The following is a 20837-nucleotide window of genomic DNA, read 5'->3' as shown; positions in this document are numbered from 1 at the left end:
TTCATATCTAATCTGATCCTTGATTTTCACAGCGTAAGACTTAAACGTACCCCCGAACACTTTCCTCACGGTTTGCAGGTCTTTATTGCTCTGATGTTCATCACTACATTCCCCATTTCGACCTCCTGAAATCTCACTAGATGGAGCTGTTCTCCACTTTTGAGAGTCCATGTGACTAAGAGTACAACTCTGTGTTTTGCAAAGAAACTGATTTGCCAGACATGTCTGATTTTTTAAAGATATTTATTTTTAAAAATGACTCGGAATCTTGGAATTGCTTCACATGTGTCAGCTCGGACGCGGGCTTTCCTTTCTGCCCCACGTAAGCTGTCGAGAATTCATGCAGCTGTGTTGTGTGCCATCGACGCTCTACGGTGATCCTACTAGATTAAAGCTTTGTCACAGAGAAATCAAAAGCTGCAATGATTTGCCATATACTGATATGGATGATAATTGCATAGGATAATAGCCATGCTGTACAATACACATAATTATAAAATAATACGTTAGAATGATTAGTACAGATTTCCTAAAGTAGGCTTTTATACAGGTTTTTTTTCATACTTTTCAACATTTAAGTGCATCATATAATATGGATAGTCTTTATATTAACGGTGATCTGATACATAGTTATTATGATTTAATACATACAGTACATACATACAGTAGATCTTAATCAAATTTAGAGGGACATTGCAAAGCCCTTAAATGTAATAGATACTGTCGGATAAAATGAACCAATGGTATGCAGCAGGATGATAAAACTGTACACATCTGTCATACCAGATTACGGTGGTATTTTCTTTTGCTGAGTGTCGTTTTTCCTCTAAAACACACAGTACAGATTATTAAAATGAAGCCACTCTCAGAGAAAAAACAAAATAAAACCAAAAAAAAGCCATTTCTGTAGCAAACAGAAGGTCAACGTCTTGCATGCATTATTTTTAGAAGTAGTAAAAATGTTAAATTAGTGGTTAAGAGCATGGGGAAAAATAATAAACGTCAACAACCGCATGCAGTCACAATGGTTATAATGTTAACAATTCTATAATGGTTTGGGTACCTCCTGACCTCACACCCTCACACAATAAAATCATAAGGCATGCCTCATTTAATTCCTCCACAACCATACTTTTAATGGCAGATGTGTCCTATAAACAACGGGTATGGAGTCCATTCTTGTTTACCTTCATATGGTCAATACATGTGTAATGAGACCTGCAGAAAAGAGAAGATTCAGCTTGTTAGCCCAGTGTAAATGCGATCTATTAGTATATATGAGTTATCCTGCGTGACAAAAGCATTCAGTTATTGTTTCGTATAGTCAACTTGTATTCTTGGAGGGTCTTTACCTTTTAATATAAAGCACCTTGAGGCAACTGTTGTTCTCATTTGGTTTTATGTAATTACACTTAATTTAATTAAATTAAATCAGTCATCTTGGGTTTGTGGCCACAGGTCTTTATTATCAGGGCTTCTCTTAATAATTTAATACTTACTCAGCAGACAGGCTGCTCAGTTTGTATTCCTCTGGCGGAGATTCTTGTCTTTGTGGTTGTTGGTCGAGTTAGTTTTCCTTTACAAAGAAGTAAAACACACAATCAGCTCTCATCTCAAACAAAGCGTATATGAGGTGTTATCAAGCAGTTCTGTGATCAAATCCCTAAAAAAACCTCCAAAAAAACCGCCTTGTGGTGTAAATGGCAAATCTCAAATTCAAGGTTATCTTCTCATGCACCTTTACAGTTTATTCAGCAAGGCTGCTGCTTTTTGTCTTAAAACACATGATTGGACACTTCAAATATCAAATATCAACCGGTCTGGGTGGTGACCCATCATTTTTCATGAAGCTACCTACGCTCACAATGACACAAGATGGCACTCTGGCACAAATCCTTCATAGGGGGAAAAATATAAATCAGCTCGCTTGATATTTGGTCTCTTGGCAAAAATTTTTTGGACATGATCAAGAAGCTGATCTTGAACAGAGATGAGCCTAATTTAAATAAACTTTTGAACACATGTCATACACAGAAACTAGTGATCTCAGTCCTAACAACTGTAAAATGATTGTTGTCGTGTATGAAATAAAAATAGCTAATGCTCCGCTTTCTGTTTCATGACATAAAATAAACGCTGCAGGCTGCTAATTAACCAATTTTAACATCTGCAAGCTTGTGGTAGAAATTTACCATCATTTTATTTATAGATGAAACTGACTGATGTTGACAGTTGACTGATGCCTTGATGATGGCTCAGGGTTATTAATGCAACCACTGATGAAAACATCTACTACTACTGTTTGCAGCCATAAACTGTATATCAAAGATGGACATAGCCAGAGGATTGTCATTTAGTCCTTTTGTCATGTCTAGTCTCTAAACCTTTAAGTCTATATAATGCTGGGATGTCAAACTAATTCTACACCGAGGGCCGAGTCTGGCCCAGTTATGTGGGCCAAATGAGTGAAACTCCAATTTCTGTCAGTCTAAAGACATTTAACTACACATTTAATCCCCGAGATATCTTAATATAATATAAAGTAGTACAATTTCAACAGCACATGTCAGTTTTTTACATTAGAAATGTAAAAGTACAGAAAAGTCTTGCAGATCACTTCTTAGCCTTTCCTATATATATTTTGCTGGGTCACTTCTGGCCCCCTAGCCTTATGTTTGACGCCCATGCTATAATGTATTTTATACTAAATGGGACAATAAGTTATAAAATTAACATCACATTTTCTTTAACACGACTTAAAACTAGTGAATGAGACCATAAACACACAAGGAAAATGTTTACTGAGGTATTAAGTCATGTAAGAAGCATATTAGTTTTTTCTTCTATAGACATTTTGTTTCCCCCTGCTGGCCATTAAAGAGAATGCAGGTATATAGCACTCTCGCATTAGATTAGTTTTTAGATCTGAGGCTACCTCCATCTTTTACATTCAGTCTTTGACTGCAGCACGGACAAAACCAGACCCAGGACCAGTTATGTAAATATTTTTAAAACATTTTTAAACATAATTTTTTACCTGCTGAGAGTTTTTTCTGTTCTTTTTTTGTGTGCATTTCAGTGAGCTAAGTTTTTTCCTCTTAAAAAAGATACTAGGTAACTAAAATTTAGGTTACCAGGACACCTATCAATAGATTACTGAAGCCAGGAGGGGAAACAGGAAGAACAAAACTATGCCTTAAATCACACATCTGCCTAAAACTACGTTGTAGCGTGTTAAAAAAAACATTTAATAAACAATGCATACTGCTTCTCACTGCCAAACATGGGCGGATTAAGCAGGACTTTCCTAATCCAGACAACTTGTCAGTCACAGCAACAGTGGCCAAACTTGACCTTAAAATACCATCCGGTGATTTATCTGAAATACTAGGACATGATGCTCACCGTTATTTGTGACCCAGTTTTAGGAACTACTTCACAGTGAGCTCTACAGACTGTCTGGAGTAGATACATCATGATAATCTACAACAAAACACACATTACTTTACCAAGCTAAACAGAGATAAGGTGGTAAGAGGTGAAATGTTTATACTTACATTGGTCCAGCTAGATCATCATCTGTGGCAGCAAGAGGAAAATATGGAGAAATGAACACCAAAAAAAATAAAATAATCGCAAAGAAGCTGCACACGCTGATGAGGTGTTTTGCTTAAAGCTGACATTTAGTGCCCTAAAAATCTCTACGTCTGTGGTTTCCAAGTACAGACTGTTACCAAATAAAAACATAGCCTAGGTGAAGTAACACAGGAGCAAACTGTGTGTGTATGTGTGTGTGTGTGTGTGTGTGTGTGTGTGTGTGTGTGTGTGTGTGTGTGTGTGTGTGTGTGTGTGTATGTATATATATATATATATATATATAAAAATGGCTGTGATGCAGAATGAAAAGTAGCTCATGAGAACACTCACAAAACACAGAGTGTAATTAAACATCACAATAAAATGCACGAGCAACTGAGAACAACAGGCAGAATTCAAACTGGGGAAAAAAAATACTGTAGTCATGCACAGACAAGCAGCGCTCACAAAGAACATCTGCTCACTCAAGGAGATTAGCGAGAAGCAGGTCCATGATTATCAGCCCTGCGGTGATAACTCAGCGCAGCATTTTCAAACAGTGACGAAACACTTCAAATTCCTTAGAGTGCTACATGCCATTTCTCTGCTGCGGTGATTATGTTTATGAGTGTGATGCAAAGACATGGCATAATCATTTCATCAAAACAAATAAAAACCTAAAATTTGGAACTGAAACGTTTAAAAGTGCTGATTATAATGTGCCGCAGACGGGAGGATGACGAGGCTGAATGCTTATTGAAATTCACGAGGCATGCAAAGTCTCTCACTTACCACAAACACAGTTTACGTTAGGCAATTTGGAAAAAGGGGAGGATGGGAGATATTAAAACAATCTTTTAAAATATATGCAACAAGCGGAGAGAAGAGAAACCAGGTCCGAGAGTTTCAAGTAAAACAATTCACGAAAGCAAGCAATCTGCATCCGTCTTGATTTGCTGCTTAAAGGCTGTACGGATTCTCGAGGGGACTATATCGCTCCCATATTCTGCAATCTATTCTGATAAAATAATAAACCGTACTGAGAAAACGTTCAAGTGCAATGACTGTAGGCGTTAGTGAATACCACCGACAGCTCTTAGGTGTCAGTCATTCCCTCGGTGCTACAGCTAATCAGCAGGTGACAACATCAAAATTCTGTTTGAGAGGAAAAGGTTGCCCAAATACCATTAATGCATAATATATGACGTAGCTAGACTCTCAAATGAAGTGCTCAGCGCTATCAGAAAATTGCAGGATGGCATACCCAGGTTTCACAGCTAAATTACGAGCATCATTGTTAAGTTTGCATTAGGGACATTGCATTGAGGACACTACAAGGTCCCTGGAAAGGTATTAATAATTGAAACCGCCCACCTCCTCAACACTGCAGTATCATATTTCTCATGAATATTAAAGGCATGATATTGTCCTGACAAGGTGCAACAGTGTCTGCGTTCTGGGTCAGCCTCGCTGCCTGAATTATTGAATGCGGGCACAGCGATGGGCACAGTGTCAGGCAACTCTGCCGGTGCACCTGGGGAAGAAATGCCTTCAAGCTCACACCAGAGCCTTTTCACATGACAGACCCATTAGGTATTTCATTTGTATGCTGAAGGCAGCTAATCTATCCCCAGTTATATTTAAACGATGGACTAATAAAACATTCCTAAGCATTATCAGCGGTGACTCACCGTCTTGTAAATCTTCTGGCTTCTTGCGCTTCTCATAAACAACGATGATGACGACCAGGATGATGATCTCAGCCAAAACCCCCAGGAGAGGCCATAAGGGGGCCAAGTGGCTGCGAACCCTCAGCACAGATTTCTCAGTAGTGTGGCCAATCATGTTGGTGGCGTTGCAGACGTACACCCCTGGATCTTCATCAATGTCCAGATTCAGAATGTGGAGCTCTGTGTAGTTGTCTTTGCTGACGATGTAGATGCGTGTTGAGTTTTCAAAGTCCTACGAAGAGGGAATGAAGAGAATCATCCTGGTGATTTGGCAGTGAGAGTTTTTTTTTTTTTTACATGGACAGTTTTTTGTGCCTTAGTTTAGATCATGGAGTATTATAAATTCACCAGACATGTTATTAGGTACACCTGTTCAGCTGCTTATTAACACAAAAGTCTAATAAGCCAATCACATTGCAGCAACTCAGTGCATTTAGGCTTGTAGACATGGTCAAAACGACCTGCTGAAGTTCAAATTGAGTATCAGAACAGAAAAGAAAGGTGATTTAAGCCACTTGCATTTCAGAACCTGCTGATTTACTGGGTTTTCCCACACAACCATCTCTGAATCATCTGAAAAGGATGAGCTGCAGTTGTCTGGGTGACAATGCAGTGTTGATGTCAGAGGTCAGAGAAGAATGCCCAGACTGCTTAGAGTTGATAAAAAGTAACTCAGATAACCACTTATTACAATCAAGGTATGCAAAAGAGCATCTCTGAACGCACAGCATGTCCAACCTTGAAGCAGATGGACGACAGCAGCAGAAGATCACGTGCTGCTTTTTGTCATCTAAGAACAGGAAACGGAGGCTCCAGTTTGCATGGGCTCACCAAAATTGGATGATAGAGGGTTGAAAAAATGTTGCTTGGTGTGATGAGACTAAATTTCTACCTGAATATTTGGATGGTAGGATTTGGCATAAACAACATTAAGGCTTGGGTCCATGCTGCCCTTTATCAACATTTCAGGCTGTTGTGGTGGTCTATGGTGTGGGGGATATTTTCTTGGCCCAGAGCATCACTGACTCACCACCCACCTACGTGAGTATTGTTGCCGATCCACACAGTGTATGCGTCTTCTGATGGCTCCTTACAGCAGGATAATATACCATGTTATAAAGCTAAGATATTTTCAAACTGGTTTCTTAAACATGTCAATGAGTACACTGTTTCTAAAATGACCTACACATTCACCAGATCTCAATCCAATGGAGCACCTTTGAGATGAGGATTGTTTCAAGCACCTGGTTTTATCTATGCTATCACTGATGGGGACGACAAGGAGTACAGAGAACTGACCCAAGGCTTTGTAGACTGGTGCCAGCAGAACTACCTCCAGATCAACACTAGTTAAACCAAGGAGCTGGAGAGTAAAAACATCCATTTTTCTACTTCATTTTGGAGTTCAATAGCATCTTTTAAATAGATTTTTACCAATAAAACTTAGCTTTAACTACAGGGTGGGCTATTTATATGGATACACCGTAATAACATGGGAATGGTTGGTGATATTAAAGTCCTGTTTGTGGCACATTAGTATATGTGAGGGGGCAAACAGTTTGCTAACTGTAGCATTCCCATGTTATTACGGTGTATCCATATAAATGCCCCACCCTGTATATGAATGTAGTTATACTAAAGTAAAAATAAACTGAAAAGAGTATTTTCACTTTTATTTTGAAAGGTTAGCTATTGTTTTTTAATCAACTTTCTATGACCATGGGCTTTTTAAAAAAAACATAAAATCAGACTGAAAAACAACAGTCGTGCCTGAGTGTGATACTTTTCAGGTGAAACTGTTATACCGGTGGGTTTATATTTATTCTGGATACGTTTTCATTTTTCCATTTATTGTAGATCAATTAAAGAATCGATCTACAATATTTTCCATTTGTTGTTTCTGTTAATCGTAAATGTTCTTGTTGAGCTTTAATATTTAGAGTAAGTCAAACACATAAAATCCTTAGACTGCAGCTGTGGGATTTGTGGACCTCTTAACCTTAAGTGTTCTTAATGGTGACCTTCTGCTTAGGTAGCTAGTCTCAATTACTAACAGGAGATTTACTTTACCACTGAAACCAGTTGCTGTACATATGAGACTTAGAATCTTTTTAAAATCATAAAATCTAAACATCACAAATGATATCTAAGCAGTATCATTTAAATTCATATGACATACCTTGTCGTTCCTGCGCCAGGACCACACAGGGTGAGGATAACCCACAGACTTACAGTGGAGTATAGCGTGATCGCCCTCGTTCTTATTCTCACTACGTTTGTGGCCTACAATCTCAGGAGCAGCTAAAACACAAAACACATTTGAGAAATTAATTTTTTAAAAATAACAATAATAATATAATTTTTGTTATTTTTCCAAGTTGAAACTGATAGTAATGCTCTCACTGATCGCTGTATTGCATTTAACCACATTGCACATTTATGAAGTAATCTGAGTAAAAGCTAAAAAACAGTCACATGAGGTAAATCACGCACAGCAGTTTGTTTTTCTTTTTTAAGAATAAAGCACTGAAGCGCAAAGCAGGAGTCATTCCAATAGTCTTTTTACACTGCAGAGACGAACACTTGTGTGTATGAAAGTGAACTTCAAACATAAAGCATTACATTTAATCTAGCAAGAGTATTTGTATGGCGTTATTTTTGTGCCACTATTCTGAGCGCACGTAAAAAAGGTTTGCAGGTGCAAGTGTTGCATTTTGAGGAGAAATTTATTTTGAGCGAAGAAAAGCTGAATTTGAGTGAACAAAATTCATTGCTGCATGCAAAAAATGTATATCCGTGTTTGCTATTATCCATATACACACGCACAATAGCAGCCCCTCTCGCTCAGTTTTTGTATTTGCGCTCGCAATGTGTCGCTCACGCTCTCAACATTTCTGCCCGTGCACGCTCAACTCTTTCTGTACACCGTTATATTTGTGCCACAAAACCAGCCAATCACAGACTTGGATGCAAAAAAATCTGATTGGCTGTTTTTGTCTCCAATCAGCTCGAAAGGACGAAATGCAATATCCCAGAATCCATTTCGTCCAAAGCTCAAACGAGGCAGTGGCGGAGGAACACAGAGTGGCGGAGTTTGAAATATTACTCTTTCTGGGACACAAAATAAACTTTTAAGATATTTTCATGTTAGAATGTAGCTGTGTGAACTTCAAATATCTGCTCGATTTATCAAGACATCACATATTTGCATAAGTGCTCCAACGTTTTCGGAGATGCCTGTTACCCACCAGCTGACCGGGTGGGAACTCGGGTTAAACATAATATATAAGGCTGAACTGACAAAAAAATCACCGACTACACCACCAGGTATTATTGGAAAAACCATAAAGCCTTTGAACGAAAACAAACGCTGTTGTGACAGTGATGTACACTGTTTTGTTGGTATATATGTATGATTTGTATCACCTTCATGTTTCCAGCTTTACAGCTGTGGCTCCAGCAAACATCAGCTGATACTAGAAATTAATTTTAAATAAATTCTAACAACAGCTGATCAATTTTGAACGTGCTGCTGTTGTTGTTTAGCGCAACATCCGCTGGTTTCCTGTTTCTGGCGCAAAGTGGGAGATAAACAAACAAGAGAGACGATCAGCTGATCATTGATCAGTTTCATGATTGAAGTAGCAACAGGAGAGGGAGGGAGAATGAGGAGAGAAGAGGCAGCTAAGACACAGAATAACTCCAGCTTTGTGTCTTTTTTATTCTCGCTGAAGTCTTTTCCCCTCAATACGGTTGTATTGTAATTGGTCCAGCCCAGAGTTGATTATTACCAGCTGGCTAATCCACCACCTTTCATTGTTTATACCATTACAAAAACAAACAAACTAACATAAAAATGAAAAATCACCATTGGCCCACCGGGCAAATGCCGGGTAAATGCCCAATGGCCAGTCCAGGTATTCGGTCAGCTGGTGGGTAACAGGCATCTCCAAAAACGTTAGAGCACTTATGCAAATATGTGATGTCTTGATAAATCGAGCAGATATTAGAAGTTTACACAGCACCATTCTCGCATGAAAATATCTTAAAAGTTTATTTTGTGACCCACAAAGAGTAATATTTCAAACTCTGCCACTCTGTGTTCCTCCGCCACTGCCTCGTTTGAGTTTTGGACGAAATGGATTCTGGGATATTGCATTTCGTCATTTCGAGCTGGTTGGAGACGAAAACAGCCAATCAGATTTTTTTGCATCCAAGTCTGTGATTGGCTGGTTTTGTGGCACAAATATAACGGTGTACAGAACGAGTTGAGCGCGCACGGGCTGAAATGTTGAGAGCGCGAGCGATACGTTGCGAGCGAGCGCAAGTGCAAAAACTGAGCGAGAGGGGCTGCTATTGTGTGTGTGGATAATAGCAAACACTGAAATACATTTTTTGCACGCAGCAATGAATTTTGTTCACTCAAATTCAGCTTTTCTTCGCTCAAAATAAATTTCTCCTCAAAATGCAACACTTGCACCTGCAAACCTTTTTTACGTGCGCTCAGAATAGTGGCACAAAAATAACGCCATATATTTGAGCCAATGTAACCATAAACTGTGTGCATTACTCAGTATATTATAAAACGGACTGCAATAATAGAAATGCCCCATATAATATCAAGAAAACTGCCCCTGAAATCCAATTTACCTCCATTGCAATGCAACAGCAGAAAAGGCTGACCAGATTTTACATAATCCCTTTCCATCAGACAAACAAGACACCATCTGCTGCCACTGAGCCGGGCACTGGCTTGATGGAGGTGTCAAGGGCACCGGCTGCCCCTGAGCAGCCAGCAGAGCCGTTTGAGATCACAGGTCCTCACATGACAGCGATACAAGTGCTCAAGGCCATTTTTATTGGTGGCATCTCTAATGTGGCCTCAAAATTGCAAAGACGGCTTTAGCTCGCCAGTCAACACCTACATTTAACTTCGATGGTGGCGTTGGCCGAAGGAGTCGTGCTGAAGTTGTAGACACACATGTACACTCCAGCGTCATCTGCTCTTGGTCTTTTCAGCCTGCGGAGCAGAAATACATCTCACGTGAACGCACGCCAGGCTGCTAAACACCTCTTCCTCTCAGACTCGTGAAAAAAGCTGACCTGTACTCAGTGTTCTTGCTTGAGTCACGCGTTTCTGGGATCTCCTCGCCGTTCTTCATCCAGAAGCTTTCCTGGACGGTGCTGTGGGGGCTGGTCAGGTTGCACTGCAGTGTGAGGCTTTCTCCTTCCACTGGAAGCGTGACGTGTTCAGAGGCAGCAATGGACGGCTCTGCAAGAGAAGCGTAGCTCAGCCACAGCAGAAGTAGTGGGTGAAGGCGCGCTGGAAGATGTAGAGTTCAGACACTACAGACGACTAGTCGTTTTTCAATAATGCTCAGGAATAGTTTAAAGTGGGAGGAATTATTCTGGGCATCCCAGCCTGCTGAAGTAAAGGTCCATTCACTTTCTGGGTAGCTGGACATGAAATACACCCATTCGAGCAACTACATTACCAAATATAACTTTACAGAACAAAATGCAGCTTTTGGATTACAGGCTAGCTTTGGAGAAGCACTTGGTTTAATTATAGCAGCTGGATGTGTTTTGTGTGAGGCATGATGATAAGTATACATCTGTTACAATGCAGGTGGATAAAAACAGGTTTCACATTACAGTGACTCCAGAACATTTTTTATGAAGCACACTAATGTTATTTATACCAATTCTTTGGACTTACCACAACTTATTTAGCTTCATGAAAATATCCCTCCACTTAATTTAGAGATTAGATTTATTACCTTAAAATGAACCTCTTACAACAATTGAAATCTGCCTCCTCGTTTGCATCCCGTAGAAATGTAACCTGCCGAAGCTGCTCGCTTCAGTTGGCTTTTAAACAATGAAGATCTTAATTGGAGAGTTAGTATTCTGCTTAATCCTGATTATCTATGTCTTGTTTGCACAGTTAGACACCAGTGAAGCTCTTAATCTTTAGTCATGGCCTAAAACACCGTCTGCAACAAAGCACCTGCAGGTTTGTGCTGGCAGGTACTCAGCCCCCCTCCCAAAAAAAAAAGAAAAAAAACTGTATGGAGATTTGGCCCCCATTTTGTCCTTTTATAAGGCTGAAGAAGATACACGTCTCTAGAAAAAGCACTGTGATTCTGGTGAGCAAACAAGAAACTACTGTTAGCGCTAATATGAGTCAGAAATGAGACGTGCTATCACTCTCCAAATAAAACATGGCTGTGATGAAGGTGATACCAAATGCCAAATACCAAGCAGGTTACAACAATGAGAGAAAAACCACAATTATAATGAATAATTCTGGGAAATTAGAAGAAAGGAGGAGAAAAGGGAGGAAAAGAAGGAAAAAACTGGGCTCTGTGAGCTCTATTTAAAGTAAGAGTTGAAATGTGCGATGAGCATTAAAAGAATACTACTCAGCTCTGCTTACTAAAGATAACAAGAAGATGAGAGGATGGTGTTTTTTCCTCATTTCTCAGGTCTGTGGGGGAGGGTGGCACCTACTTAGGAAGCTACTGCTCCTCTGGAGAGGTATGATGGAGGCTGAATCACACAGGAACTGGGGGAGGATTGCTCTACACTGACCACTCACTCTGCAGCACTGTTATAGTGGCCTGAGCACGGATCCAGGTGGTGGCTGGATTTTGGTGGAGGTCATTACGCCGTGGGTCATTGCTGGCTCTGCACTCGTATGTCCCAGAATCGTCTAGTGTGAGATGCGATACCCCCAACACGCTCACAGCATTGATGCCGTAGGCGGTGCTGATGGACACCCGCCGCTTCCGGGCACCATCCCACAGCTGCCTGAAAGAGTCGGCTCGGTTGATCTCAGAGTACCACCACTGGATTTCGGGGGTGGGGTTACCTACCACGTCACAGTACAGCTCAAAGGTGTCACCTGTGAGCTTAGTCTCAGAAAGAGGTGATTTCACAAAGCCCGCCGGTGCTGGTGGTGGTCGTTTACGGGGGCAGCGTGTCCAGAGGCAAAACAAAAGAGGAGAAACAGGTGCAGGTGAGAAAGTAACAGGTTAAATTAAAACAGGAGCCAGACAAAGGACATGACCAAATGAAAAGAACAGCAACAAATGCAAAATAATGAACAGAACAGACAAATTATGTTAAAATTAGAAATAAATAAATGAATAAATGACAGCTGCTTAACTCCCCAATTAATCTAATCATTTCCTGGTTTATAAAATGTCTAGCCATGTTGATAAATTCAGATTAAAGTTGCAAATATCATCATTTCCCTTCATTAATTAATCTGGCACTCATTAGTTTTTCCCAATTGAAAAGGGACTTGTTATCAGAGGATCCTTGAAGCTAGTCTCACCACTTGTAGCCACCTCAAGGCACAACTTTAATTTCAGTAGTCCCAGGGATGAATAAGGACACCAGTCAAATCTGACTAAAGAAAGGTTCCTGGTTTGTAAGTAATTCTTCTACTACCAACTTTGCTGTTACACAATCACCCCACAGATTTCAGTTAAGCATTATTTTTTATCCACAGTGCGTTCTGAATCTAAATCAAAGAAGAAAGAGATTGAGATTTTGGGTTCATCCTATTCTAACTAGGAAACAACATCAGGAAGTTGGTTTGATCAAGAAGTTGAATCTGTATTACCGTCTCTTTTGCACATATTTCAACAAATCGGTGAAAAATCGAGTTTTTAGTCCAAAAAATAAATGCTGAAAATTTCTCCTGCAAAATTTAGCGGTTGGTGTGAACCGCTACAAAAAACATTTTTGCACAAATCTTACACCAAATTTAAAATAATCCTTTTATACATCTCATCTTGGGTCTGTCAGCTCAAGACGTTTTAAATCCTCTCACCTTAAGCCAACTTCACCATGTTCACAACAAGCACCCACTGTATATATACAGTATATATTACACAAAATATGAAAAAACAAATCAGATGCGACCATTCGCTCTCAACCAGAGCCCAGCGCAATGTGATGGCGTCTGATGCAAAGTCACAAATCAGTTCATTGACAAACAGTTTCACCTCTGATGAGCCATCAGTCATCACACTGACAATTTTTGCTCTGGGAAAAAGAGACAACCCCAGATCTGTCTAAACTATTATTGCTGCTATTCCTGGGAAGCTTTAATTCAGTTCTTCTGGGACGGCCCTGCGAGGCTGCTCTCACTTGGTTCTGTGCAATTAATGGCATCATATAAAACTGCGCCTGGCTCGCACAGCGCTCACATCAAGAAGTCCTCCACACGACCTTGTCATTTTCTTGGCTGTATAATAAAAATATCTCAGTGCTCAGAAAATCGTGTTTATGTAATTACTGAATAACAAGGACACTGATACAACAAGCTGCTTATAATTTGACTGGATTGAAATGTCTCCCTTTTAAATGTAAATGCTTTTAATCATGGAGGTGGAAGTTATATGCACGCTCTATAGGCTCTGCAGAGAGACAAGAGATTTATAGAAGCCTCAGCTCTGGGTCTCTGGGGAGTGTGTGGGCACATGGTGATAGACCCCCTGCGTTTCCATAGAAGCACTCTACGGCAACAAAGTAGGAAGAAGAGACAGCCAACCAGATGAGACAGACCATCACCTGGTTTCTGTGTCAAGCTGCTGACATCACAAGACTCTGCTGCACAGCCTGCAACGGGCTCCTGAAGACCAGACCATATACAGTGTGCACATAAAGATTCCTTCATACATGCAAACCAGCAAATAACATGACTGAAACCTAAAGCCAGCCCCTCAGCTCTTATCGCAGAAATGCTGAGAGACAGACCCTGTCAACTCCGACAGAGTAGACATGTTAAAAGTGCTGAGCCAGTAGCCACGTCTTCGCACACCACTGTACAGCACATGTCCGAATGACGCCACTCGCGTCAAGAGGATTTCGGTTTAGTTTTGTGTGCGTCTAATGTGTGGGATGTTTTTTTTCCATTAGTGAATAATAAGCTAGCTTAATATCTTAAATTAAACATGATGTCCACAGATAAAGTTCTCACACAGCACTTCAAAGTTTGAATGCAACTTAAGGTCACATTCCTGGTGCAACTCAGCGAGAACGTTCATGACTGACGCGGGCCCGGGATTTCGAGGGGTGGAAAACTATGCTACTCCAGCTGGATTTCAAAATGTGCTTCTTTTCACATGAGCTGGGCGAGGACAGCTCACCAAACTGTGGAGAATTGTAATGTTTGTCCTTTTCATTAAGGCCTAAATTATCTACACAGTCCCTATTTGAGCCACAAATCAAAGCTCCTTCTGTTAGCAATGAATCTGTTTTTACTCACAGTGAGATGTGTTTCCTGTACTGCTGTCACAAAGACTGAGGTTCACTTTTATTTTTTCACCTCCTTTATCCCCTCCAATTAATTTTTTCTTTAATTTGTTACTTTCCACAGTTACTGCGCTTGTTGCTGCTGCGCTATTTCCATCGCTTAGGGAACGCCACCGATGAATGCCAGGGAAAATAAAATTGCTATCGTCTTCTCATTTTTTAGTGATTTTCCTGAGAGATTTTGTATCTGGTGCAAGACAGAATTACATCATAAACCTTTGATGATGGGAGGCAACCAATCTAAAAACAAATGGTGCTAAACTCAACAGCCATAACATTGTGCAAAGAACATTTAGTTCATATTGACATGTTAAAGGAAATAATTTGCCTATTTCACACTTAAACGTATAAAAACCCAATGCAACATTGTAAAATTGTACTTGTTGTAGCAAATCACATCACATTTATTATCAAGAGATCTATTCATATACGCTATATCAGCGTGACAGTCCAAAAATCTGTTATTGCCATCTAACGTTTTCATTGTCTGTGTTCCCAATTTGCTTCTAAATTCTTTCTGAATTTTAATGTGCATAAAGCACCTGTGTGTGTGTGTCTTTTGTTCTCTCAATGAAATAATTGTTTGGTCTTTAGATGTTGTGTTTATATGCTTTTTCTGGTAAGATCTGTGCATTATTGGTCCTTGTATTTTTTATATTTTTGCACTTTTTCACTTTTTGACTCGTGTTTTTTTTGTTGTTGTTGCTGTTATTTTTAAAACCTTTAGCCTTTCAGTTTGGTTTCAGTTCAAGTTCAGGTGTTTATTTTTATTCTTTGCAGCAGTTTTAGTTTCCTCTGTTTTTCCCCATCTGTTCCTCTTTCTTGTCTTTCTACTAGCGTCTGTTCCACTGTTTGTTATTCTTGTTAGCCGCTGCATTTACCCTTTGTCTTCTGAGCTGTTCCCTCTTTTGCTTTGAAGGTTACCTTTCTGCCGTTCCTCACTCTAGTTTTACTTTCAGCTTGCAATAAACTGTGTTGATTAGGTTAAGCTGTGTCTCGTTCCTCACCTGTTTCCACCTGCCCATCAGTCCAGTATATAAATAGTCCTAACTTTCTTTTGTCCTTTATCAGAGTGTTTGTTCCTGTCCAGATCCACACTATGACACTGTGTGCCAATTTCAGTTTTATTATTCAAACTGCAAATCCAAGAGCACAAACTGACAGCAGACGACCTCGAATCGTCTGACGAATCCAATTTAAATGTGTCTAAAATGAAGAAATTCTGGCCACAGTCCCAGTTTATGTTCCAACACATACTGAAGAAAACAGCAATTACATACATTCACATGCTGGACGGCATTAACTGCACAGTGAAAATGGTTCTAATATATATGTCTTAAATGTTTTGATATAGTTTAATAAACATTTCGAAGCACTGAAATGCAACATAAGGGAGCTGATGTGTTATAGTAACAATAATTATACTTACATGCAATCAGATTAAACTGAATTTGACAACTGTGTTGTTCAAGCATGTTAATGTTTTATATGCATCGTGGGGCTTCAGAAAACGGCACTACTTCTCTTACATTTCCCTGTAGGGATTGCCTTTGATGTTAGATATAGCAGAAATGCACATTAGAGATGAAACAATGCATCCATCCAATAATTATCAGAAAAAAAGAATAAATGTGGGCAATTGTGGTTAGTCGTGATCAGTAATGGTTTCTGTCATTTACCAGTCAAAAATACAAACCGTTCACTGGTTCCAACCTTTTAATTGCAGGATTTAGCTTTTTTCTCTCTCCTGTGTGCTCCTCAGCTGCTCGGGGTTTAAATTTTCATGAGAAACATGTCAGCATCGTCTTATGTTTCGGAAAACTGTGATGAGATTTGTTCCCCGCTTTTTCCCTTCTTCGTCCATATGTTGACCAAATAATCTTTTAGCCAAGTGAGAGTAATAATCAATGGATTGCTGGGCAATGAAAACAACTGATATTTAATATCCCCGGCAATTATCGTGCTTTATATGCTTTTGTTAATTTGCTCTATTATAATACAATACATTGTTACATCTTTTAGTTTTACATGTTTAAATCGTTTCCTTAAACACAATCATTTTCAGTCTCTGGAAACATCTACAAATGTAATGCAAATTATTTGTAATTTGGCCAATTCATCAGGTACTGAAACAATAAAATCTACAACTCAAACTGAAATAGCTCACAAAATATCATTTTTTAGCTTCTGAAAATAAAACATTACTTTGTTTTTCAGACTGTTTAAACAGTCTGTTATGTTAACTTCACTTTAGACTCATACGTCCACAGAGAGTAGGGCTGGGAATCACAAGATACGATCTTGATACATTGGGAAAAGAATCATTTATTTCATCTGTGCACTGTTGTGTTACAGATTACTATTGCATTAAATACCAATTCAATTAACTGGCAGTCTGATTTTTCCCCCATGTGAGTCAGTTTCTTCTCCTTCTTCACTTCATTTAAAACATTAGCTCAAAGAGAAATGAAGAAGTGAGTCTGGTAAATCAAACTGAATTGATATCTATTTAGAGCAGGGGTGTCGAACTCCAGGCCTCGGTGTCCTGCAGGGTTTAGATAACACCCTGGGTCAACACATCTGAATCAAATGATCAGTTCATTACCAGGCTTCTGGAGAACTTTAGGACATGTTGAGGAGGTCATTTAGCCATTTAAATCAGCTTTGTTGGATCAAGGACACATCTAAAACCTGCAGGACACCGACCCTCGAGGCCTGGAGTTCGACACCTGTGATTTAGAGCATCTGTATGTTGTGAAAAAACATTGATATTTGGTGTCAGAGGGGGGATAACGCATCTCGACAGGAAGCAACATGATATACTGTTGTATTAATCTTTTGAGATATAGCTTCACATATAAGCAGCCAAATGGATTCTGGGACGTGACTGGCAGCAGTGTTTGCTAATATTCTGTGTGACCGCAATCTGAAGAAAGGAAGAAGAAAAAAGAAGAAGAGAGAAAACTACAATATTTGAAAGGCAATAAAGAAGATTGATCTCTACCTCCTCCTGTCGGATGTAAAGCCAGTATTTCTAATCAGAAGTCTGAGCTTTGTCAGCTCTGATTGGAGAAGAGATGTTGTGAGTGGGCGCACAGTATAGGAGGAGATGTGTAATGCAATCCTACACATGGACCACTCCGGGGAAGGCCGGAGCTCAATCCATTCTCACTCGTCCGCACACAGAGCTCGCAAAGGAATGCAAGAAGCACTGCACGCTTACAGTATACACAAACAGATAGTGGACTGAGAGGGGGGTTACACAGCCCTAATCAGTTTGGGGGGGGGATGAGGTTTACGAGCTGAGGGTGAATTGGGCAAGTGGAGCTGCGCTGGGAAATCAATGCCATTCTGCAGTGCAGCACGTCTCAGCAAAGAGTTAACAGATTCACTGTTGCAAGAGGACATTAAAGCCATAGTTCCCAGTGCAGCATCTCTGCTCTAAAAATAGGAACATGCAGCAAAATGGACTGATGCTATTTACAGAGCTGCGCTTCTAAGGTCCTACATAATTACATGGGCCTATGTTACAAGGACCTGCACTGATGCATACAATTATTTCACTCTGTACCAGAGGATTTTATTTTTTCTGAATTCCTGATCCCTATCCTGCCATTTCTGAGCAGACCCACGCGTGACAGCATGTTGACTGGACATGTGAGAGAGTGTTTGTGTGCTGGCATCACAGGTTTTAAACTTCAGTGTGGCACGATCCTACCCGTGGACAGAACTTGTCCTTGCTGCCTGAACCGCTCATGTATCGGCTCAGTATTCAGCTCCACACTTCAAAGGACATTTTAGGGACACTGCACAGGCCTCCTTATGGCTCACTACAGCAGTACAGATTGTAGCCCATTAATGATTTATTAACCCTTCTTTTCTAACGCTGGGCCAACAAGACGCCAATCGATCCGCTCTGGTGTGTGTTTCTGTCAGAAACAGAGGATTATCTAATGAGGCTGGAGGAATCTTGCAGTAATTCATTTAAAGTAACATTTTTTTTAATGCATCAAAGTCAGCCAATGCCAGTGCCTCCCTTAAAACCGCATTCTCACCATGATGTGTAACGCGCTGCGTTTTTCTATAGGGAGAGCTTTCCTACCGTTCTGAGATGAGACGGACTGCAGCATCAGAGCTCCAAATATCGCCACCGAGAAGATCATGACTGCAGCTCTGCGTTTGCCAGGTATCATCTTCGGAGACGGTGGACGGAAAATGCCGGTAGGAGAGCGCTAAGGTGACCTGCGCCGGTTATGATGGAGCGGGCTGGTTCGCCGAGGCTCGCACCTCCAGATACTCCCCAGTCGTGTCACGTACTGAGTCAAGCGTCGCTAGGTAGACGAGCGTGAGCCCACAGAGGTGCAGCTGGCTACCTGTGCCGCTCTGCTGACAACCCGGTGCAGATACCGAACCACCTTTTTTTCCTTTTTTTTTTTTCTTAACCACCCGTTACATCTTTAATCCCGCGAGATCTTGGAGGAGCGCAGAGACAAGACGGTGCGTCCAATGGCAAAAGTGAAGCACAAATCGATTTTTGTTGAAATAAGATAATAACCATGGTCTTTATATGTATACTGCTAGACCTGTTTTGTACGAAGCCCCTTAAGAATTAGAATATAGTTGCGATTGTTTCTTTCTTGTAGTCAAATTAAGCCGTTGTCGCCTACAGTGTCTGCAAACCAATCAGAAGCGAGTGTTTCTTTGACACTTCATCCTTCAGTAGCTACTCGCTGAGCAGCCGTGTCCTGTGTCAAGCAGGTTCTCACTCGGGCTGACTAAGCCTTGAACCCAACAGCACCTGTGGCTTTACGCAAACTTTTAATCCAATTTCTCTTTGAGCAAATATAGGTTAATGGCAGGCTGACACCTACAGCACAGAAGCACAAGTCACTTGGTCTTCTACATCATGAATGTGGGGCAAAGAGTATGGTGTCTTTTGCCTGCAGAACTGCGTTAATTGTGCTATGGGTTCAATGAGGTGCTGGAAACATTATTTTTGATCCACGCTGACATGACAGCATCACACAGTTGCTGCAGATTTATCACCTGTACATCCATGATGCCAATGTTCCGTAGCACTACACCTCAAAGGTGCTCTGTTGGATTGAGATCTTGTGACTGTGGACGCCATGTGAGTACAGTTAACTCATTTTCACGTTCAAGAAACCAGTTCAAGGGGATCTGAGCTTCGTGACATGGTGTGTTATCCTACTGGAAGCATCCATTAGAAAATGAGTATTCTGTGGTTTTAAAGGGATGGACAAAGGGATGCAAATACGTCACTTTACCACCAGCAACCGCCTGAACAACTGATACAAGTCAAGAAGAATGAATGCATTTATGTTGTTAACACTCAATTCTGTCTCTACCAGACCAGGCATTATTGTAGTATCAGTTTCCTGTTTTCAGCTGACAGGAGTGGCATTTGGTGTGGTCCTCTGCTGTTGTAGTCCATCTTCCTTCTCCGTTCTGATGCTCAGTTTGAACTCCAGCAGGTTGTCCTGATCGTGCCTAGATGCACTGAGATGCTGCCATTTGATTGGCTGATCACATATTTGCATTAATGTGAGATTGAACCAGTGTATTGAACAACGTATTAACCAAGAGTTTGTACTCATATCACCATACTTGCATCGTTTGCATAATTATATGTAAGTGAAAAAAAGCATCTACATATCAAATAAAAAGAAACAATTCAATTCAGCTTTATTTATATCGCAACCAATGACAACAACTGTTGCCAACACTCTATATTGTAAATTAAAGATTTGTTTCACCACTTCTTCAGTCAGTAATTAAATTCCTGTATTAATAAAAGAGAAAAGTAAAACCTTAGAGTTATTTCAGCAGCTTTTCTTTGTGATAATCACCTTTGGTATTCATGAGGTATGCCTGTTTAGATCAGTACATTTCTTTTTGAATTCATATCTGTCATTTTGCCTTCATCGGCATTTCAGTGTGGGATGAGGGGACAGGAAAAACGGTGCACAGTCCCACATAAAGTGGGTCATCTGGACTCCCAGATATCACAGATGGATAACAGATTTAAAAACCTGAATATATAGGTCAAGAAATACAAGGAATGCACTAGCACAATAATCAGTTTATATCCAGGTTTTCTCAGCCTGCTGTATAAAACTGCTGAGCTGGTTCAGTTGGTTCTGACTTTTAAAAAATGGACGATTTCTCACAGTGACTTTA

General features: G+C 40.3%; 1 protein-coding gene across 4 annotated transcripts; it reads right to left on the bottom strand.

The window, feature by feature from the left end:
• Window positions 1-226: 226 nt before the first annotated feature.
• Window positions 227-19268, bottom strand: LOC147324874 (neuroplastin-like). 4 transcript variants are annotated; one of them, XM_086299019.1, is made up of 9 exons: window positions 18739-19265; window positions 11908-12261; window positions 10410-10578; window positions 10232-10326; window positions 7486-7607; window positions 5268-5538; window positions 3558-3579; window positions 1500-1576; window positions 227-1218 (listed from the first exon to the last, which is right to left on the bottom strand). In XM_086299019.1, exons 1-8 carry the CDS (start codon window positions 18827-18829, stop codon window positions 1516-1518), a joined length of 1185 nt encoding a protein of 394 aa, XP_086155145.1. In that variant the 5' UTR covers window positions 18830-19265; the 3' UTR covers window positions 227-1218; window positions 1500-1515. The 4 variants fall into 4 exon arrangements, 2 of the variants coding, with proteins under 2 accessions (XP_086155145.1, XP_086155146.1); XM_086299020.1 differs by lacking the exon at window positions 11908-12261 and having other exon boundaries at window positions 18739-19240; XR_015130237.1 differs by lacking the exon at window positions 227-1218 and having other exon boundaries at window positions 4369-5538; window positions 18739-19268.
• Window positions 19269-20837: the final 1569 nt, after the last annotated feature.

The sequence above is a fragment of the Aulonocara sp. 'chitande type north' Nkhata Bay genome, linkage group LG7 (assembly GCF_057382095.1).
Source record: "Aulonocara sp. 'chitande type north' Nkhata Bay isolate Kocher_YH1m ecotype deep benthic linkage group LG7, A_spYH_male_GT1.1, whole genome shotgun sequence".
Lineage (NCBI taxonomy): Eukaryota > Metazoa > Chordata > Actinopteri > Cichliformes > Cichlidae > Aulonocara > Aulonocara sp. 'chitande type north' Nkhata Bay.
The sequence above is the reverse complement of the archived record's forward strand: the minus strand, read 5'-3'. Positions and strand labels throughout refer to the sequence as shown.